An 18609-nucleotide genomic window follows, 5' to 3' on the forward strand; every position below is an offset into this window, starting at 1 on the left:
ACGTTTAATAAACTCGGAGGGACATTTAAGAGGCATGAAAGTCTGCATACACATTATTTAAAGTTGGCAGGCAATATCAACTTTTTAAAGAGAAATATCATACCAAATATTTTCTTCAAATTGAAATAGTTATGCCTAACAAAGAAAATTATCGTGACATGCTTCTAAGACCAACAGTATAATTAACTGCTTGTTTAAAAGAAATTGCTTTAAGAACTTTTATGATGTTGAAAAAAGAGAGGGCTAGGGAGGGAGGAGAAACAAAAACTCGAGGGAGATAAAGCTCGTCAAAGGTTAAATTCGTTAAATGTAATTTTTTTCTTGAATTCATGAACTTTCTTTTACTGTCTCTCGTTAATCAATATTTTGGACACTACCATCCAAATATTTCTGTCACCCCATTTATATTCTGTTGAGAAGAAGGTATCAATGGTGGAAAAGAAGATGTCAATGACGGCTATTCACTCTCATAAGGAAGAAGAGAATGAGAGACATAACACTTTAGGTTAAGTCTAGCCCATCTTCAACATTGACACATGGCTTAATCCTGCCCCTTGATCAAATCTAGATGGATTAAATAAGCATCGTCCAGATAAGGAAATGTACGGTTGCACAACTTTGGATTCCACATTAAATCCCCACACATGTGAACCGTGTAAATATATAGAGGAGAATATTATTCTGTTAATTGGTTACTACATAGCAAATAAGGAGTGGACAGTTGTATAAATAATTTTCTAGTTTTCTTATTTTTTCTTTTTCTTTCTTTACACAAATACTTGTAAATACACTGTTACTGCAGATAATGAGATATACAGAAAATTTCACAGATCTATTCTCATATTTACAATCCTTCATGGTATCAGAGCACACATAGCTCGTTTCTGAATTAATCTTCATTCTTCTTCAATTTTCTGTTCATCACAGTTTCATTCACTATGGGTGATACAACAGGTGTCACTCTCCCTCAAACTGCTTCCAGCAATGGAGCTAACTTCGATCCAAATCACCCTTATTTCTTGCATTCATCAGATGCTCTAGGAATGAGCTTGATGAATGCAGTCTTTGATGGAAAAGGCTTTCAAAGTTAGAAAAGGTCTGTTCTAATTGCACTTTCAGCGAAGAATAAACTGGGATTTTTTGATGGAACCTGTGTTGCTCCTGCCATCACAACCAAGGAATACCAGCCATGGACCAGGTGCAACGATATGGTCACTTCTTGGCTGTTGAATTCACTTTCCAAGGACATTGGAGACAGTGTTATCTACTCCAAATCTGCAAGAGAATTTTTGGATCAGTCTAGAACACAGATTTGGAAAATCAAATGGAGCAAAATTGTACCACTTGCATAAGGAACTATCTTCTCTAGTTCAAGGAACAAATGACATAGCAAGTTACTTTACAAAACTCAAACGTTTATGGGATGAGCTGGATTCTCTACTTTGTGATGTGAAATGTGTTTGTGCTTGTGTATGTTCAGGGAAACAAAAGCATGAAAAATCCTTGGATGATGAGAGACTTATACAGTTTCTCATGGGCTTGTGATGTTTATGGTCAAGCTAGGGGAAATATTTTAATGTTGAATCCTTTGCCTAGTATAGACCATGCTTATTCTCTAGTATTACAGGATGAGAGTCAGAGAGAAGTCTATATGAATCCTCTCATTTCTTCTGATTCTTCATCCTTCAGGGTGGGAAATCAGGCAAGTTATGCACTAAGAAATAACAAGCAAATGCAAAGGTACACAGGGCAGAATTAGCAGTCTCAAAAGGGAGGAAACCCTATGCAATTCCAGAAATCAGGAAACAATATGTAGAGATTTGAAAAACAATCACAAAGAAAAACAACTTCAAAACCAAAGAAACAAAGGTTCGACCCTAATGTACCTTACACTCATAGCAAAAAGATAGGACACACAGTTGCAGATTGTTACATGATTATTGGATTTCCTGAGGACTTTGAATTCACAAATGCCAAAGGAAATCAAAACCAGATTAGGAGCAATGAGGTGCTTACATGGGATCAAACAGATGATGCAACAAGCAGTTATAATGAAGTCCTAAATCAACACCTCTCTAAGGATCAATTCTCACAACTGATTTAGATGATCAGACAAGTAAAAGTTTCAGATGGAGGCAACAGTTCAGAGATAAATGCAAGTGCAGTAGCTAGTACTATTCACAAATATACTGGAAGTTGTTTTTCTGTTTTCAATACGAATTTCAGGGGCTTCAGAACATATGTATTTTGATTCAAATGCTTTTATCTCTTTAGATCCTCTTCCTACACCTTTACACATAAATCTGCCTAATTCATTTAAAGTGACAGTTACACATACAGGGAAAGTACCCATCTCTCCCAATTTCATTCTAGAAAAGGTTCTTCATGTACAATAGATTTTTTGTTCAGTTCAATGCATAGTTTTATTCACCCCTACTCAATGTCTATTGCAGGCCCCTTTAATGAAGAGGCCTCGAGTTTTTGGTGATACAAATGAGGGACTCTACCTGTTGAAGCCTAGTCTTAAGGAGAAAACTATTTCACCTTCATTTCACAATGTTTTCAACCAAATTTTAGTTATCTTACCATTTTTTGCTAATATGGTTACAGATGTAAACCTTTGGCATGTTAGATTGGGGCATATGCCTTTCTCATCAATGAAGAATCTTAGTTTTGTTTCATTATCTTCCAATTCTGATTGCTTATGTGATATTTGTCCTAAAGCTAGGCAAACTAGGATTCCTTTTTCTTTGAGTCAAAACAAATCCAAAAGAGCATTTGAATTAATTCACGTGGATACATGGGGCCCTTATAAGGAACCTACCTATAATGGTTTTAAGTATTTTTTAACCAGTGTGGATGATTTTAGCAGGAGGACTTGGATATTCTTGTTAAGCACTAAGAGTAATGCTTTTACAATCTTAAAGAATTTTTTATCAATGGTTGAAAAACAATTTGCAGTTAAGGTACATAAATTGAGAACAGATAATGCATTTGAATTAGGCAAGGGATCACAACAAGCAGCCTTTCTCAGTTCTCAAGGGAAAATACACCAGACTTCTTGTGTATCAACACCTCAACAGAATGGCATCGTTGAGAGAAAACATAGACACTTATTAGAATAGCAATAGCTTTACTTTTTCAATCAAAGGTACCTATCATATATTGGGGAGAGTGTCTATTAACTGCAACACACCTAATAAACATGCTGCCTTCCAAGGTTCTTCAAGGAAAAACACCTTACTCTATTCTGTTCAATAAAAATATCATTCCTATGATTCATTAAGGTTTTTTGGATGTCTTTGTTATGTTTCTACCTTGCCTAGTGGTAGAAACAAATTTGAGCCAAGGGCAAAGAGTTGTGTCTTTATAGGATATCCTTTAGGTCAAAAGGGATATAAAGTGTTGGACTTAGATACTAAAAGAATTTTGTGTGTAGAGATGTTCATTTTCATGAAAACATCTATCCTTTTGCTTCAACTTCCTCACCTCACTCAGATATTTCCATCCCAGATCAGATATTTTCTACCGCTTCCCCTGTAGACGCAACCACCAGTGATTTTTCACCACCCACATCTTCCTTTGAACCTACTCTACCTTCATCACCTAGTCCCACCAGACTTCACTCACCTCAACCCTCTTCCTTACCATCACCTCACTCTTCTGATTCTCTTTCTCCCACAAACACTGGTTTGCCCATTACACCCACTCCTACACCAGTCATTAGGATATCTACAAGAGTTACTAAATAACCCTCCCACCTACAGGACTTTGTTTGCTCTAATGTCTATTCCACTGATCTCACATCCTCCTTTTTCATTCAACCCTGCAACTTCTAAAAGAGATGTGATTGACTACAAAAAACCTTTCCGCCATCCTCGCTAACTGTTCTACAGTGGTTTCAATGGGTACATATGCTTCGTTGAGAGTTTTGATCAACACTTTTTGATGTTCAGTTGAATTCATTAGCAAAGACAACAAAGAGACTTGGGCAGGAGACTTCCGAAGTTGGTCAATTATCTCGTAGTCTGCCATTTTCATTTTCCGAAAAAACTCTTCTGCTTCTTCAGCACTCACTGGCTTCTTGGGTGGGAAACGTTTCTTTGTGGCATTATTCACTTCCTCCAGATTGAGGTACTTTTCAGCCGGGTTATTTTCCTTATCTTCTCCTAAGATCTCTTTACCTTTGTAAGTTACTACCGATTTGTTGTAGTTCCATGGAACGGCAGTGGGATCTGTCATGGGCCTTTGCGGTGCGCGGACAATAACCACGGGCTCATTCAGCCTTGGTGGAATTATTGGCCCCCGCACCACGTAGGTCCCTTTGGGCACATACATTTCTGCTCCCTTGTTTAGCTCAAACCTTCTAGGAGGGCTCAATGACATTTGTTCTATCTTGTGGCCTCGTGGAACATAGAGAAGGACATCTTTTGAGGGCGATGCCCCGATCTTAATTCCCACTTTCTTTTCTGTATTCTAAGGGGTAGGTTTGCTCTTCTTCTCCCCCTTGTCTTGTTTCACGACAGCTTTTGGCTTCTTTTCCACATCGACTATGGCAATGATGGCTTTTAAAGCTGGTTCAAACTCTCTATCTTCACAAATCATTCCAATAACCAGCTTGTTGTTGTGAGTCGATAATGGATTGTTGGTTACATTAGGAACGTCTTCGTCCTTCAACACTATTCTCTTTTGTTCTATCAGATTTTCCACAGCCCTCTTCAGGGTCCAATAGTCATCTGTATCATGCCCTTCTTGTAAGGCTCCGTGAAGATTTCTGCTCAAAAACCCGAATCTCGTGGTGCTAAGTTAGGAACATGTGTTCAGACCCTTTTGGACTGATCTATGCGCTAAAAAGTCAAAAAATAATATTTTCCAAAAAAGTGCAATTCTGCGGTCGAGAATGCGGTCGCATATCAGGTATACGAACCACATAGTCGCCGCAAAGTGAGTCAGTGTGTTGGTCAAATTTGAGGTCAATTATGCGATCGCATAACCGATATGCGGACCGCATAGTCGTCGCGTAATTCCCTTGGAATTTTGTAAGGGGCAGTTCTGCGGTGCATTATGCGGCCGCAGAACGGGTATGCGAACTGCATCTCTACCACATACCCAGATAATGTGTTCAGGTTTTGGGGAGCAGATTTGCTGTCCATTATGCGGGCCGCAACAGATCTGACTCGGGGCTCCTATTTTCTAATTTTTAAGACCCGACCCTATTCCATTAAAACACCCCATCCAATCTTCTCTATGTCATTTTTACTGAAAATAGAGTGAGAAGAGGAGTTCTAGAGAGAGAAGGGGTGACCTTCATCTAATCCCCACCCAACTCTTACCCCAAAATTTTGAAGATTGTCAAGAAAGTTGCTAGGTCTTCACCTTAAAAGGTAAGAACTTGTTCCATAATCTGTAATTTTGGGATTCTATTTAAAAATAGGTGATTAACAATTGAGTTCTTGGGTAAGAGGGATAATAGTCTTGCATGCATAAGGGACAATGGGGTATGGGGAAGATGAGAACTAAAAGGATAATAATTGGAGTATAACATTGAAGAAATCACTTACACAAGGGACCTAAGATCATAATGCGCCTTTTTGTGTTTGATAATATGCTCAAACAAGCTAGAATCTTACTCTCGTCTCTAATTCTTGGTTCAATTGTAATTTTTATACAATAGATTGAAGTGCTAAGGGTCCCGGAATTTTATAAGAATTAGGGGAAAGCTTTATTGAGGTATGTATGGCTAAAATCCCCTCCTCTTAGAAATTGAGCTTCCATGGTGCCCGTGTAAGTGTTGTAAGTTCGAAACGTGACTGATGCAATGCTTGTTATGTTAAGTGAATTGATGTTGTAAAAATATATGTGGTAAGTACTTCTTTATGTGTTTAATGTGCTATTCTTGTAAATGGAAGATGTGTGGAGAACATGATTTATGTGCTAAATGCCTAACTAAAGGTTACTTTAGAACTAACATGCCAAACTTGATGAATTTCCTTCTATGCTTATGACTTAAATTGCTTTTGTATATGCCTATGACTTTAAGCGACAAGGTAAATGTTAGATATGGGAACAATGTGACACATGAGTTATGAAATGTGAAAATCATGTGAACCTCTTATATTGTTGGCATGGTGCTTATTTGAAACTTTGTTGCCTTTACTATTTCCTCTTTACTCTTGAATGGTTGTTCTTTCTAACCGGATGATGTTTAGTTATACATACTAGTACTATTCCATGGTACTAACGTCCCTTTTGCCGGGGGCGCTACATTTTAAATGAATGTAGGTGGCTCTATAGCAGGTACTGCCGATCGTGTGTAGCAAACATCCTTTTATCAAAATCTTGGTAAGCCCCTTCCTCCTTCAAGGGGTCATGTTGTACACCTTTTGTTATGGACATCCATTTTGAGGTATAGCCAGGGCCTTGTTGCCGGCATGGTTATCACTATCTTTTATATCATTAGAGGCTCCATAGACGTTTGTGTGGGTTATGTACGGGTATTGGGTAGGTCAATGAACCATGTTGTAACCTTGTACTCTTGCTTTCTTTTAAACTATAATTGTATGGAATCTTGGATACTTAACTATGATTTAATGTTGTGATATAAAATGAACAAAGATGCTGAATGTACTATCTTTCCTCGTCTAAATAAATAAAAGCATGGTTTCCTTATTCATATTGAGTTGGATGAGTAGTGTTTGATAAGACTTGCTCAGTTGGGCTCACTCGATTGAGCGCCGGTCGCGCCTCCTGAGGTTGGGGCGTGACACTTCTGCCCCTGAATGGTAGGCACATCGAGTACCAGCTCTGTAAGCAGGCGACACTGGGTTCTACCTGGTTTAGGGTACAGTCTGCAACAAACCCATCTGAACAAGTTTGGGGAAAAGGCTGGAATAAGACTCACTGATGGGTATGAAGTTTGGTATCTTGAGTGGTTCCTGGGCACGAAAGTTGTTCTATGGAGGTCGAGGATTATAGTGAGCTTGGTGAGGAGGTTGATTCTGGGAAATGGAGCTCGGTTTTGATTAAATTGTTATTGTGGCGTAACGTAGGGTGGGGCATTCATCACTGTGTATGGCTGAGGAACCATAGCATAAGCCACATCTTGGTGGGGATATTAATGTTGTGGGGTTCTTTCAGAGAAATGAGGTCTAGGTGGACGGGGTTGTCTTGCAATTGAAATTGCCATTGCTGCTTCTTCCTTCTTCTTTTGGTTTGATACTCCTCCAGACCCACCTTGGATTGCTTGGGAGGTAGCCCTTATAGCAGTCTGACTCAAGATTCGCCCTGTTTTCAACCCATTTTCAACCATTTCACCGATTTTAATGGCTTCAGAAAATGACTTACCCATCGTAGACATCATGTTTTGATAATAATCAGCCTCTTGGGCTTGAAGGAAGACACTGACCATCTTTGTTTCGTCCATAGGAGGCTTGACCCTGGCCGCTTGTTTGCGCCATTTGACAGCATACTCTCGGAAGCTCTCCGAGGACTTCTTTTTTAGATTTGACAATGAATTCCTGTCAGGGGTGTAGACATGTGATTTTTGACCCTCCCCAAGATTTTTCATATTTTAGCGCGTAAATATTTAATTTAGGCATAATATAAATATTTTAAGTAATTTTGACTCTTTTACTCTATTTTATTACAAGAAAACAAAATTTACAAAAAATAGGTTCATTAAGGTTTTGTAGTCATTTTTAATCCAAAAAATATACAAAAAAGGTATCGTATTTTTATTTTAATATGATATTTGAAAATACCAAAAATAGATTTATTTTAATGATTAGTTTTATTTTAATAATTATTTGAATAGTAGTACTAATTAATAATTGAGATCGTATTTTTAGTCTTGTTCGCGGGGAAAGGATAGAACTTGGGCTCGAGCAACCCGCTTTTAGGCCTAATTTTGGACCTAGCCCACAATCCCTAGGCCCATACCCCTTAACCTAAAAACCCTACCAAAAAAAACCTAAACTATATATAAATAATAAGAACGAAATAGGCGGATAATAAGAAGAAGGAAGAAGCTGAAAGCAAAATACGCAGAAGCTGCGCAGGCGACCCCCCCCCCCCCCCCCCCGCGTCGTCTTCTTCAAGCACCCCACCCTGGTTTTCCATCTCCTTCCTCACACCCCATCCTCTCAAAGAACCAACCACAAACATCAACAGATTCCCCCCTCCGTTCTGTTTCTCCGGGAACCAAACGACCTTCCCCATCGACGCCGGGCCTCTTCCTCGTTCTCAAGACCAAAACGAACAGACCCTTACCTGTCGTCATCATCTTCTTTCGAGTTCAATCTTGTGTGTGTGAGTTCCTTTTCACTTGACAAACAAAACAAGGAATGAAAGAATAACATAGAGCTTTAATGAAGTTTCAGCCGCAACAGCCATGAAAGAAGCTCCACCTCAACGACCCCAACGTTAATCATCAAACAACCCCCACCTATGCCTGAAACTCGCTGGAAAAACAAGCTCCAACAGCTCGTCGGCATAACGAGTTCCAGACGCACCGTTGCTAGTCTTTAACCCGCCGGAAAATTCCAGCAACCGGCGAGCATTTGTGACGCTACAGTCATCGCCATTTTCGTTCTCTTTCAGTTCGCTATGTAAGTTCCGCAGCTTTGAGTCTCTCAAGGAGCTCGTTTGTTAAACCTGTCCGAATCTCCGTTCGTTGTTGCTTGTTCCGTTCGAGGTCGTCGTTTGTCGTTCTGAGTTCGTCGAGGTTCGAAAGTTCCTGTTCTTCGCCCTTTGTTTCATTTCGTGTATTTCTTATAATTATGGTTCAATGTGAAGATTTATGTGAATTTTTGTTGCTTGTGATATTTTGAGGAAGAATCTCATTAATTCTGGGTTACGTACTTTCCCGTAGTTTTACAACATATAAGATGTGTTTTGCTACTAGTCATGGTAAAGTTTTCCGTTATACTAACGAATAGTTTACTGGATAACAAAAATGACGTTAATTACAAGCCTTTGTTTGCAAATGGAATAGACTAATTGGCTATAACATGAGATGAACTTGGTCTTTCGTATTTTGTTTACCATTTGGCAATTCTTTGTATTACATTAGCAGTTCAATTTGTCTCTCTATCCCTCCAACAAATAAAAGGGATGGAGGAAATTTCATGTTATAGATCGTGGGTACACGTACGCGTGACCCGCTTCGAGATAATTTTCTTCATTTAAAAATGATTAATAGACAAATGCACATAGGGTCTAAAGTTAGTAATTAATCAATTTTAATAAGCCAAGTATGATCAAAGCGACCGTGCTAGAACCACAGAACTCGGGGATGCCTAACACCTTCTCCCAGGTTAACATAATTCCTTACCCGAATTTCTGGTTCGCGGACTGCATTACAGATTCATATTTTCCTGATTCGGGATTCAACCGGTGACTTGGGACACCATAAATCTTCCAAGTGGCGACTCTAATTTTTAATAAACGATACCGTTTCGATTGTCCTTTCATTGGAAAAAATCCCTTAAATATATACCCTTTCGGGGGTGTAAGTGAAAAAGGAAGTGTGACAGCTCTGGCGACTCTACTGGGGATCGAACCCAGAATCTCTGGTTCAGGGTTCAAGAATTCGAGCTTGTTTCATGATTTTACTTGGCTTTATTTATTGTTCATAATACTGTATTCTGTGAACCTTTATGTTAATTTCTATCTGTTTACCGCTTTGATATTGTTGGAATTGTATATAACTGTCTTCTTACGCCACCCATCTGAGTCTTCTGAAAATGGTGCATACGTTCGCGTAGCCCGCTTTTTCTGTAAAAATTATACCAAATAGAACGAGGCTGGGCAAGCGACAAGGACGGGCAGACTTCAGTGCTCCCGGTACGTCGCCCCCTCCTCGGCCCCAGTTGTCCGCTCGGGTATCCCAAGTCTAGACCAAAACCCTAGGATTTAAACCTAGAAAAAATACAGCCTCATGCCGGATCCCTAGTAGGAACGTTTGATTGCATCATGTGCATTTGACTTTGGGGACTCAACACAGGGGTTGGGTCCATCTAGGACAGGTTTATCCAAAATAACAGACCATCTTGATGCATCCTATGTGCTACATGTTGCATTTCTTCAAGGGAAAAAGGGTCATTTGGCGGACCAATGATAATTGAGGGCGAATGAAAAAAAGAAAGAGAAAAAGAAAAAAGAAAAAAGAAAAAAGAAAAAGAGAGGGTGAAGTGTGAAGATAAAGCGAATGTGGCCTAATTATGTTTTCTGTCACATTTTCGTTAAAAAAAAGAGCTTGAAAATAAAAAAAAAAGATTTTGCACTTTTTCATCATTTTTCAAAAATCAAAAATCAAAAAAATCCAAAAAAGAGTTTACAAGTTTCGTCATGTTTCAAAACAAGACAAAAAAATAAAATATATTTGGTCTAGATTAGTTGTTTTTTTTATTATTCTTGCCCATATCCAAAATTGCCCGAACTATGCATACCTGATTCTTGTCTTTTGGGGCGTGATACGTAGGCAACCCACATAGGGTCCGGTCTTCCTAATAAATCTTAGGTTCTTGGATTTGCGGGGTCCTAGCCAAATTTTGCACTTCTAGCCACCTTTTGGCCAAATAAGCCATTTTACAAAAATAGTCACAACCATGTCTTGCATGTGTCTAGTAGGGAACGTTATTATCTCACATAGTGTTAGTTTAAGTTTTCTTATACAGGTGTGGATTTACTTACCGGAGTTTGGGCATGACAGATACCCCAAGATCACTGCATTCAGGAGCTGCTCGAGGAGCCATTTTATGTTTTTGAGTCAATGGTTCATGTTTTATTTTCTAGTCTTGTATAGTAGTATCCAGTCTTTTAGGTGATGTGAGAGTTTGTAATAGTCAGGTTAAGTTTGTCGTGTCTTTTGTTATGGTATTTCTTATTTTGTATATGGAAATGTGTTACAAGTCGAAAATCCAAAAAGAAGAAGAAGAATTTTGCGTTTTTGTTATAAGAATATAAAAAAAAAATTCTCCTTTTGAAATTGTTTTCCTCTAGGCAATTAATATCAAAATAAAAATTATTTTTATATTTCCTCTACTATACTCGGACCAAAATTCAAAAACAAAAAAGAGAGTTTTCTTTTAGTACTTCTTTAAAATCCTTCTTTAAGGTATTAATTCCAAAATCCAAAAGATTTTCTTTTGAGGTATTTCTTTGGGAAATTAGTGAAAAATGAAAAAAAAATTCTTTTTATTTTCATTAGAACTTTAGGATATTGAACATAGAAAAAAAGCATACTTCATATTTTGTTTATCATTGGAATTTTTCCTTTAGGCAATGAAAATTGAAATCCAAAAAACATTCTGTTTTATCTTTTTCATTGCTTGCTTCGAGATCTTACGTCAGGATATCAAATGAGGATCCAAAATGTCTTTCTGTGGTTTATTCCTTAGATTTCCTTCAAAAACCCAACCAAATATATATATATATATATATATATATATATATATATATATATATATTTTCTCTTTTAGGGTTTTTTCTTGATAATTTCTCATAGAGTACCTGTTTTTAAAAAAAAGAAAGGAAAAAAAAGAAAGAAAAGAAAAGAAAAATGGAAACGTTAGTTTGTTTACTTTATTCCCGATCTTCCAAAAAACGCAAAGATCTGATTCATGCGGGGTTATGATACGTAGGCAACCTACATAGGGTTCGATCGAATCATTTTTTTTTAAATTGTTAAAAGAAAAGGAACAAAAAAGAAAAGAGAAAAAAAAGAAAAGAGAAAAGAAAAGAGGTGAAATCGTGAGATGTGAGATGTGAGAGAAAGAAATGGGGATGATGAAAAAACAAAAAGAGAAATGACAGAAAATGGGCAAGCCAACAAGTGCTAGAAAAGCAAAGAAAAGAGAGGTTGTAATGAACAAATTGGGATGATGCCAGCTGATCTTTGTACCCTAGAAGTCATTTTAGAACCGATAACTGTGGCTAGGTGCATTGCACATAAAGTGAGATTATATTATGTTAAATGCCCTAACGCTAACGTGATGACTTCATTTTGTTATATTCATAGAAGAAGGGTGGTTGGTTTGTAGTTTTTAAAGTGGTAACTCTTCTCTACAACACAAAGTCAAAAGACAATGGCAGACAACAACAGAACTGAGTTGGTTGATACCGGGGCTCGAAATCAGTTGGTTGAATAGGACAATGGGTTGGTTTAAAAGGTAAAGATGTTAAAACAACACATGGCTAACATGTATCAGGCTTGGATGATTGGGAAGGTACTACCCCCGCCACCACATAGCTTCCTAAAGGCTACCCTTACCCAAACACCGGTCACAGTACCAGATGATCCTCCATACTCTCCAGATCTACCTGCTTATTATGGCTTTCCCAACCACCCTAGTAGCTCCGTCACTCATATTCCAATTACCTTTCCTAAAAATTGCCCTCCTGTATTTTCCACCATCCCCAACAATGAACACCCACTCAAAGCTCATGATGCCCGATATTACCCCTCAGAGGTTGCCCACAAAGTTCCCAACTCATACAAATAGAGCCCTCGGGATAAGTTGCATATTGAAAATGAAAGGTTCACAGGAAGAGAAAGGAAAGAGGGGATACCTAGGAGGCTGAAAGACATAGAACAATCCTCGAAGAACAAACAAGGAAGGGAAGATCAGGGCAACATGTCCTACAAAGAACTGTCTGTGTCCCCTAACGTTCGCCTACCCGCGGGGTTTAAAGTGCCAAAGTTTAACTTGTATGATGGGTGTGGAGATCCGATAGCCCATTTGAGGGATTATTGCAGTAAAATGAGAAGTGTTGGCGAGAAAGATGATTTGTTGATGGCATACTTCAGTGAGAGACTGACTGGGGCAGCTTTGGAATGGCATAATCGTCAAGATGTTGGTAATTGGCCTACATTGGGTAATATGGCTCAAGATTTTGTTCGATACTTTCAATACAGATCAGGTGTTACCCCAAACCGCTCCTCCCTATCTAGAATGGAAAAGAAGCCGGAGGAAAGGTTTAGGGAATTTGGACTCAGATGGATGGAGCAGGCTGCTCGAGTCAATACCCCGATTGGTGAAGAAGAAATGGTTGAGCTCTTCCTAAAAGCCCAGGGACCCACCTAACTTCAGTCATTTGATCTCGGTCTTGGGAAAGCCTTTCAATGATGTGTTAAAAATGGGGGAGATGGTAGAAGAGGGAATCAAATCAGGAAAAATTATGAGTTGTTCGAAAGACATTCAGAACATCCCAGTAAGCTCGGGTGGAAGAAAGAGAAACAGAAAAGATGATCCGATGGGCTTTCCCGATCAACACTTCCAACCTCGACATCGTCCCCGTGGATATCCTTGTGAACCAGATGATCCTCCCCAATGCCACTTCTCTCCACAGAACTCCCAAAATCGTACATCACTCTCCCAGTACCCAACTTCACAAAATGCCTATCCACCCCCACGAGCCTACCGAAAACCCCCTGGATTAGGTTTCCAGCCCAATCAAGCATTTAAGAATGAGAGGTTGCTGAAAAAAGAAAAGGCTTTCACCCCATTGGGAGTGTCATATACCAGTTTGTTCCAAAGGTTGAAGCAATTGGACATGTTGAAGCCGATTCATATAAAAATGCCAAACCCTCTGTCAAAGAAGTTTGATTTTTCTCAAAGGTGCGCATATTGCTCAGATGCCCCGGGGCATGACATAGAGAAGTGTTGGAATCTGAAGAAAGCAATTCAGAAGCTTATTGATGCAGGTGACATTGTCGTGCAAAATCCAGATGCAGCAGACACTAGCCAAAGTCCATCGCCTGCTCGCAATGAGACGCATATGGTGAGTATGATTTGTTTTGAAAAGGAATATGAAAATTCTTCTGAGATCCTCGAAGGTCCACGCGCTGCAAAGTTTTCAGTGTTATCAGAGGCTGATCTTAAGAATGAGCCAACAAAGGGAACCCTAAAGCAATTTGTTAAGAACAATGTGATGGAAATTTGTGAAGGTCCTAGTAGTGTTGATGCAGAATTCAGTGGCTAAGATGCCGAGCTTGGCAATTGGAAAGATGCTCCTATCTTGGTTAGCCAGGGGGAGTTTTGGTGATTTATTTTGTTGTCATTTCTGTTGTCCGGGTTATTTCAGGGTTGTAATCCAGATATTGTCTTGTGACTCAAACCCTTCTGTCCTCTTATTTTGCCTAGTTTGTTTAGTCTAGTAGCCTGCTTAGTGTTTTCTAGGTTTGTAACCCCAGTCTAGTTTGTCTGTTTTGTTGTCCAAACCCTTTCACCATCTGTCTAATGCAAGTTCTGTTTTCTGTTATTTCCAGTCATTTTTGTTTAGTTCTCTTTTCCTTTTATGGTCCTTTTCCTGATTGACTCTAGTGACGTGACATGCACGCGTAATTCTCAGCCTGGTTTTAAAAGTCAGTTTAATCACGAAGCAATGAAACAATGTTGAAAATGTAAAGACATTTGAGGGTAAGTAAAGGCGTTTTGAGATCACTTCAGGCCCGAATTGTGTGAAACTGGGGCAGGTAGAACATAAAAATACACTATTGAAATACATCATGCTGCATCAGGTGAAGATAATGGCAAGTTTTCCCCAAATTTGTAGGGGGACCGTACGCGGTAATGAGAGTGAGAGTGTTGTTCAATGGTGCTTTGTATATAACAAATGTAGAAGGCGAATGTGTGGGTACGGTCATCAAGTCTGGCGCAACCAAAGGATGTTACGAATGTTTTTCTTGATTTGTTTAATTGTGTTGTTTGTACTTGGCAGGTTTTGAAGGTTGGAATGACGAAGGCATTTTGTTCCACTATCTAAACACTTTATCTCTCATCACCCCTTTTGAGCCTTATTTATTTTCTTTCATACCCCTCTTTCGGAATCAGTAGCGAATATCAGAAACACAAGCATGGAAGATAAGAAAAGGAAGAAAGAAAGAGAGAAAGAAAAGGATAGAGAAAGAAAGAAAGAAAAAGAAAAAAAGAAAAAAGAAGGAAAGAGAAAAGAAAAAGAAAAAGAGAAAAGAAGAAAAATAAAAAAAAGGAAAAGAAGAAAGAAAAAACAACAAAACAACAAAAAGAGAAAAAGAAAGAAAGAAAAGAAAAGAAAAGAAGAAAAAGAAAAGAAAAATCACAACAACGGAGCAATTCCTATGTCATGAACTACGTTTGACCTGATTCCTTTTAAGGATACGTAGGCAGCCTCACTGTTTGGTCTCATCAAAACAAAAAATCCAAAAGTCCCCGAGCAAGAGACTGGAGCAGAAGTTGTGGTTGTTGCAAGAAATCTGATTCCGAAAGTTATAATTTTGAGCCCATGTGAATTGTTTTGAGCCTTTGATATCCTTTCTTTTTAAACCTATCCAAAAGCCCATGTTACGGTCCAAAGAAAGACCTTGCGATCAGTCTTCGAGAGATGCCAGGTCAAGCAAGTGGAGGTGATTCATATCAAGGGCAACACTCTGGTCCAAGCGGAAAAAAGATAATGAAAATGAGAGAGTCTTATTGGTGAAAACCCTCACGGGCACCGTAAGGCGACAGAAGCTGAGAGAAGTTAAAAATGAGAGAGTCTTATTGGTGAAAACCCTCGCGGGCACCGTAAGGCGACAGTAAGTTGAGGGAAAGAACAGAATGAGAGAGGCCTGATGGTGAAAACCCTTCGGGCACTACAAGTCGAATAAGGATTGTGAATTAGATTGGATAATCGGAGCATTGAAGCCCAATTTCACGGTTTAGGGGTATAACAAGAGTTGAACATCAAACTTATTTGACAGATTAGGTCACTTAATCAACATGTGCATGTCATGGTCATTAGAGTTGGTATCCACATCTGATAGGTTTCTACTTTGTAGTTTTCTTGATAGAAATCATCTCTTTCCTTTGTCCTTTACTCTGTTCCTTTTGTCTTGTTTACTTCCTCTTCCTGAGTTCGTTTGGTCAAAATAAGGAGAAATGACTTCAAAATCTGCCACCATCTTTCCAATTGCACAAAACGGGATCTGGCCAGTACATCAGTGTTATAAGTCAGGAAAGAACAACAAGCATATTGAGTTGGTAGCAATCAACATGCTTTGGGGTCCATGAGAAATACAAAGGTTTGGTATATTTCAATTTGCGAATAGTGCAACAGATAAAGGATGTTGGGTGAACGAGGCAAAGGTATTCTCTATGATAAGGTCAACAAAGAAAGTTTTTAACCAGTGACAAGCGAGGTCTTCCAAGCAGAAATCAAAGTTATCATGACAAGTGAGGGAACAATAGATCTCAACGCCAGGGCCAGTGGTTTAAGTCAAGAAAAACAACATGTGCGATGAGTGGGTGGCAATTGTCGTGCTTTGGAATTCATGAGAAACACAAAGGTGCAGTACACGTCAACAAAAGAGCACAATGCAACAAGATGGAGGGTGATAGGTGAACGAATCAAAGGTATTTTTGGTGAAACACAAAGGTTGGTAAATATCAGTTCATGAGCAATGCAACAGATAAAGGGAATTGCGTCTGAACGGAGAAGGAGTATTTTCTGTGATAAAGATGATAGAGAAAGTGGGTAGTACATAAGCAAGCAAGGTCCTCGAGTGGAAATCAGTTACCATGGGAGGTGAAGGAGCAATCGCCCTCAAAGTCAAGGCGACAAACCAACCACCACATTTTAAACTGACAAAATTTTTCTTTGATTGAAATAGGGGCAGAAAAGTTTGTTTGTTTCGGAGAAACCCTCCGTGGAGAAAGGCAGTCACCAATTAGGTGTGATTTTTGATTTTCAGGACCCTCCTGGAAAATGGGACCTAGTTTAAAGTTCAGAAAATAGCATAATCTAGCATAAATGTATCCCAAAAGAATATAAGTTGGTTTAGAAGTTTGCATGTTCGAGATAGGATTCAATTAGGAGTTTTCAGGACCCTCCTAAGTAATGGGACTTAGCTTTAAGATTTCGATTAGATAACAACATTTAGCGTAAAGTCTGTTGTAGGGTAGTATAATTCTGCCATAAAAGTTGTCACTCTTAAGATAAAGTTGGACTTTTGATTTGCAGGACCCTCTTGGATAATGGGGAGTAGTTTAAAGATCCTCTTAGATAGCAAGATTTAGCAGAAGTCAGACCTGTAGAAGATATAACTTAGATTTTAAATCGTCATTTAGTTAAGAGTTGTCAGGACCCCCCTGAATAATGGGACCTAGCTTCCAAATCCTTAGTAATACTTGGTAATATGATTTAGTTTTACAATCACATTTGTCCCTAGCCACCAAACTGGGGCAGAAAATTTTCTTTGTTTTTGTCTATGTTGAAGTCAGTAGCCCGCCTGGAGAGCAGGGAATACATTTGAAGTTGAAGTCAGGAGCCCGCCTGGAGAGCAGGGAATACTTTCAAGCGTAACAGTCAGGAGCCCGCCTGGAGAACAAGGGAGTACAGTTTAAATTTTAGCTTTCAAATTCTTTGTTTTGTCTATATTGAAGTCAGGAGCCCGCTTGGAGAGTAGGGAATACATTTCAAGTTGAAGTCAGGAGCCCGCCTGGAGAGCAGGGAATACTTTTAAGTGCAACAGTCAGGAGCCCGCCTGGATAACAAAGGAGTACAATTTAAATTTTAGCTTTCAAATTCTCTGTTTTGTCTATCTTGAAGTCAGGAGGGCGCCTGGAGAGCAGGGAGCACTTTCAAGTTGAAGTCAGGAACCCACCTGGAAAGCAGGGAATACTTTCAAGTTAGCAATCAGGAGCCCACCTGGAGAACAAGGGAGTACAATTCAAGTTTTAGCTTTCAAGTTCTTATCGATATTCGATAATGTGATCCGTTTTACACTTACAGGTGTACCAGCCATTAAACTGGGGTAGAGAATTTTCTTTGTTGTCTATGTTGAAGTCAGGAGCCCGCCTGGAGAGCAGGGAATATATTTCAAGTCAGCAGTCAGGAGCCCGCCTGGAAAGCAGGGAATACTTTCAAGTCAGCAATCAGGAGCCCGCCTGGAGAACAAGGGAGTACAATTCAAGTTTTAGCTTTCATGTTCTTATTGATATTTGGTAATGTGATCCATTTTACACTTACATCTGTGCCCAGCCACTAAACCGGGGCAGAGAATTTTCTTTGTTTTGTCTATTTTGTTGAAGTCAGGAGCCCACCTGGAGAGCAAGGAATACATTTCAAGTTAGAAGTCAGGAGCCCGCCTGGAGAGCAGGGAATACATTTCAAGTCAGCAGTCAGGAGCCCACCTGAAAAGCAGGGAATACATTTCACGTTAGCAGTCAGGAGCCCGCCTGGAGAGCAGGGAATGCATTTCAAGTTAGCAGTCAGGGAGCCCCGCCTGGAGAATAGGGTCAGTTTTTACTTTAGTCAAGCTTAGTTTATAGTTTTCCTAGTCTATTCTTTAGTTTAATTTCATCACTGCATCAATAGTACAAGTGGTTTTCAATTTTGCTGACAACCCACAAATCTTCCCAGTGCAAACTAGGGCAGAAAATTTCTTTGTTTCGTCTATTTTGTTGTAATCAGGCGCCCACCTGGAGAACAAGGGGAAACAACTCAAGTTTCTAGGGAAAGCAGTGTCGAAGGAAGACAACTCGAGTTTCAAGGGAAAGCAGTTTCGAAGGAAGACAGTTCAAGTTTCAGGGGAAAATGGTTCAAGGTGCAAGTGAAAATAGTGTCATGTAACAAGAGAAGACGGTTCGA

The 18609-nt window shown here is 39.2% G+C and overlaps 1 protein-coding gene across 1 annotated transcript; it reads left to right on the forward strand.

Moving 5' to 3' along the window:
• The first annotated feature begins 429 nt into the window (after positions 1-429).
• Positions 430-3125, forward strand: LOC142162157 (uncharacterized). Its single transcript, XM_075218478.1, has 8 exons — positions 430-505; positions 803-859; positions 928-1077; positions 1120-1337; positions 1481-1740; positions 1900-2045; positions 2227-2345; positions 2454-3125. The coding sequence occupies exons 1-8, from the start codon at positions 430-432 to the stop codon at positions 3123-3125; spliced, it is 1698 nt and encodes a 565-aa protein (XP_075074579.1).
• Positions 3126-18609: the final 15484 nt, after the last annotated feature.

This window comes from Nicotiana tabacum, chromosome 7 (assembly GCF_000715075.1).
Source record: "Nicotiana tabacum cultivar K326 chromosome 7, ASM71507v2, whole genome shotgun sequence".
Classification (NCBI taxonomy): domain Eukaryota; kingdom Viridiplantae; phylum Streptophyta; class Magnoliopsida; order Solanales; family Solanaceae; genus Nicotiana; species Nicotiana tabacum.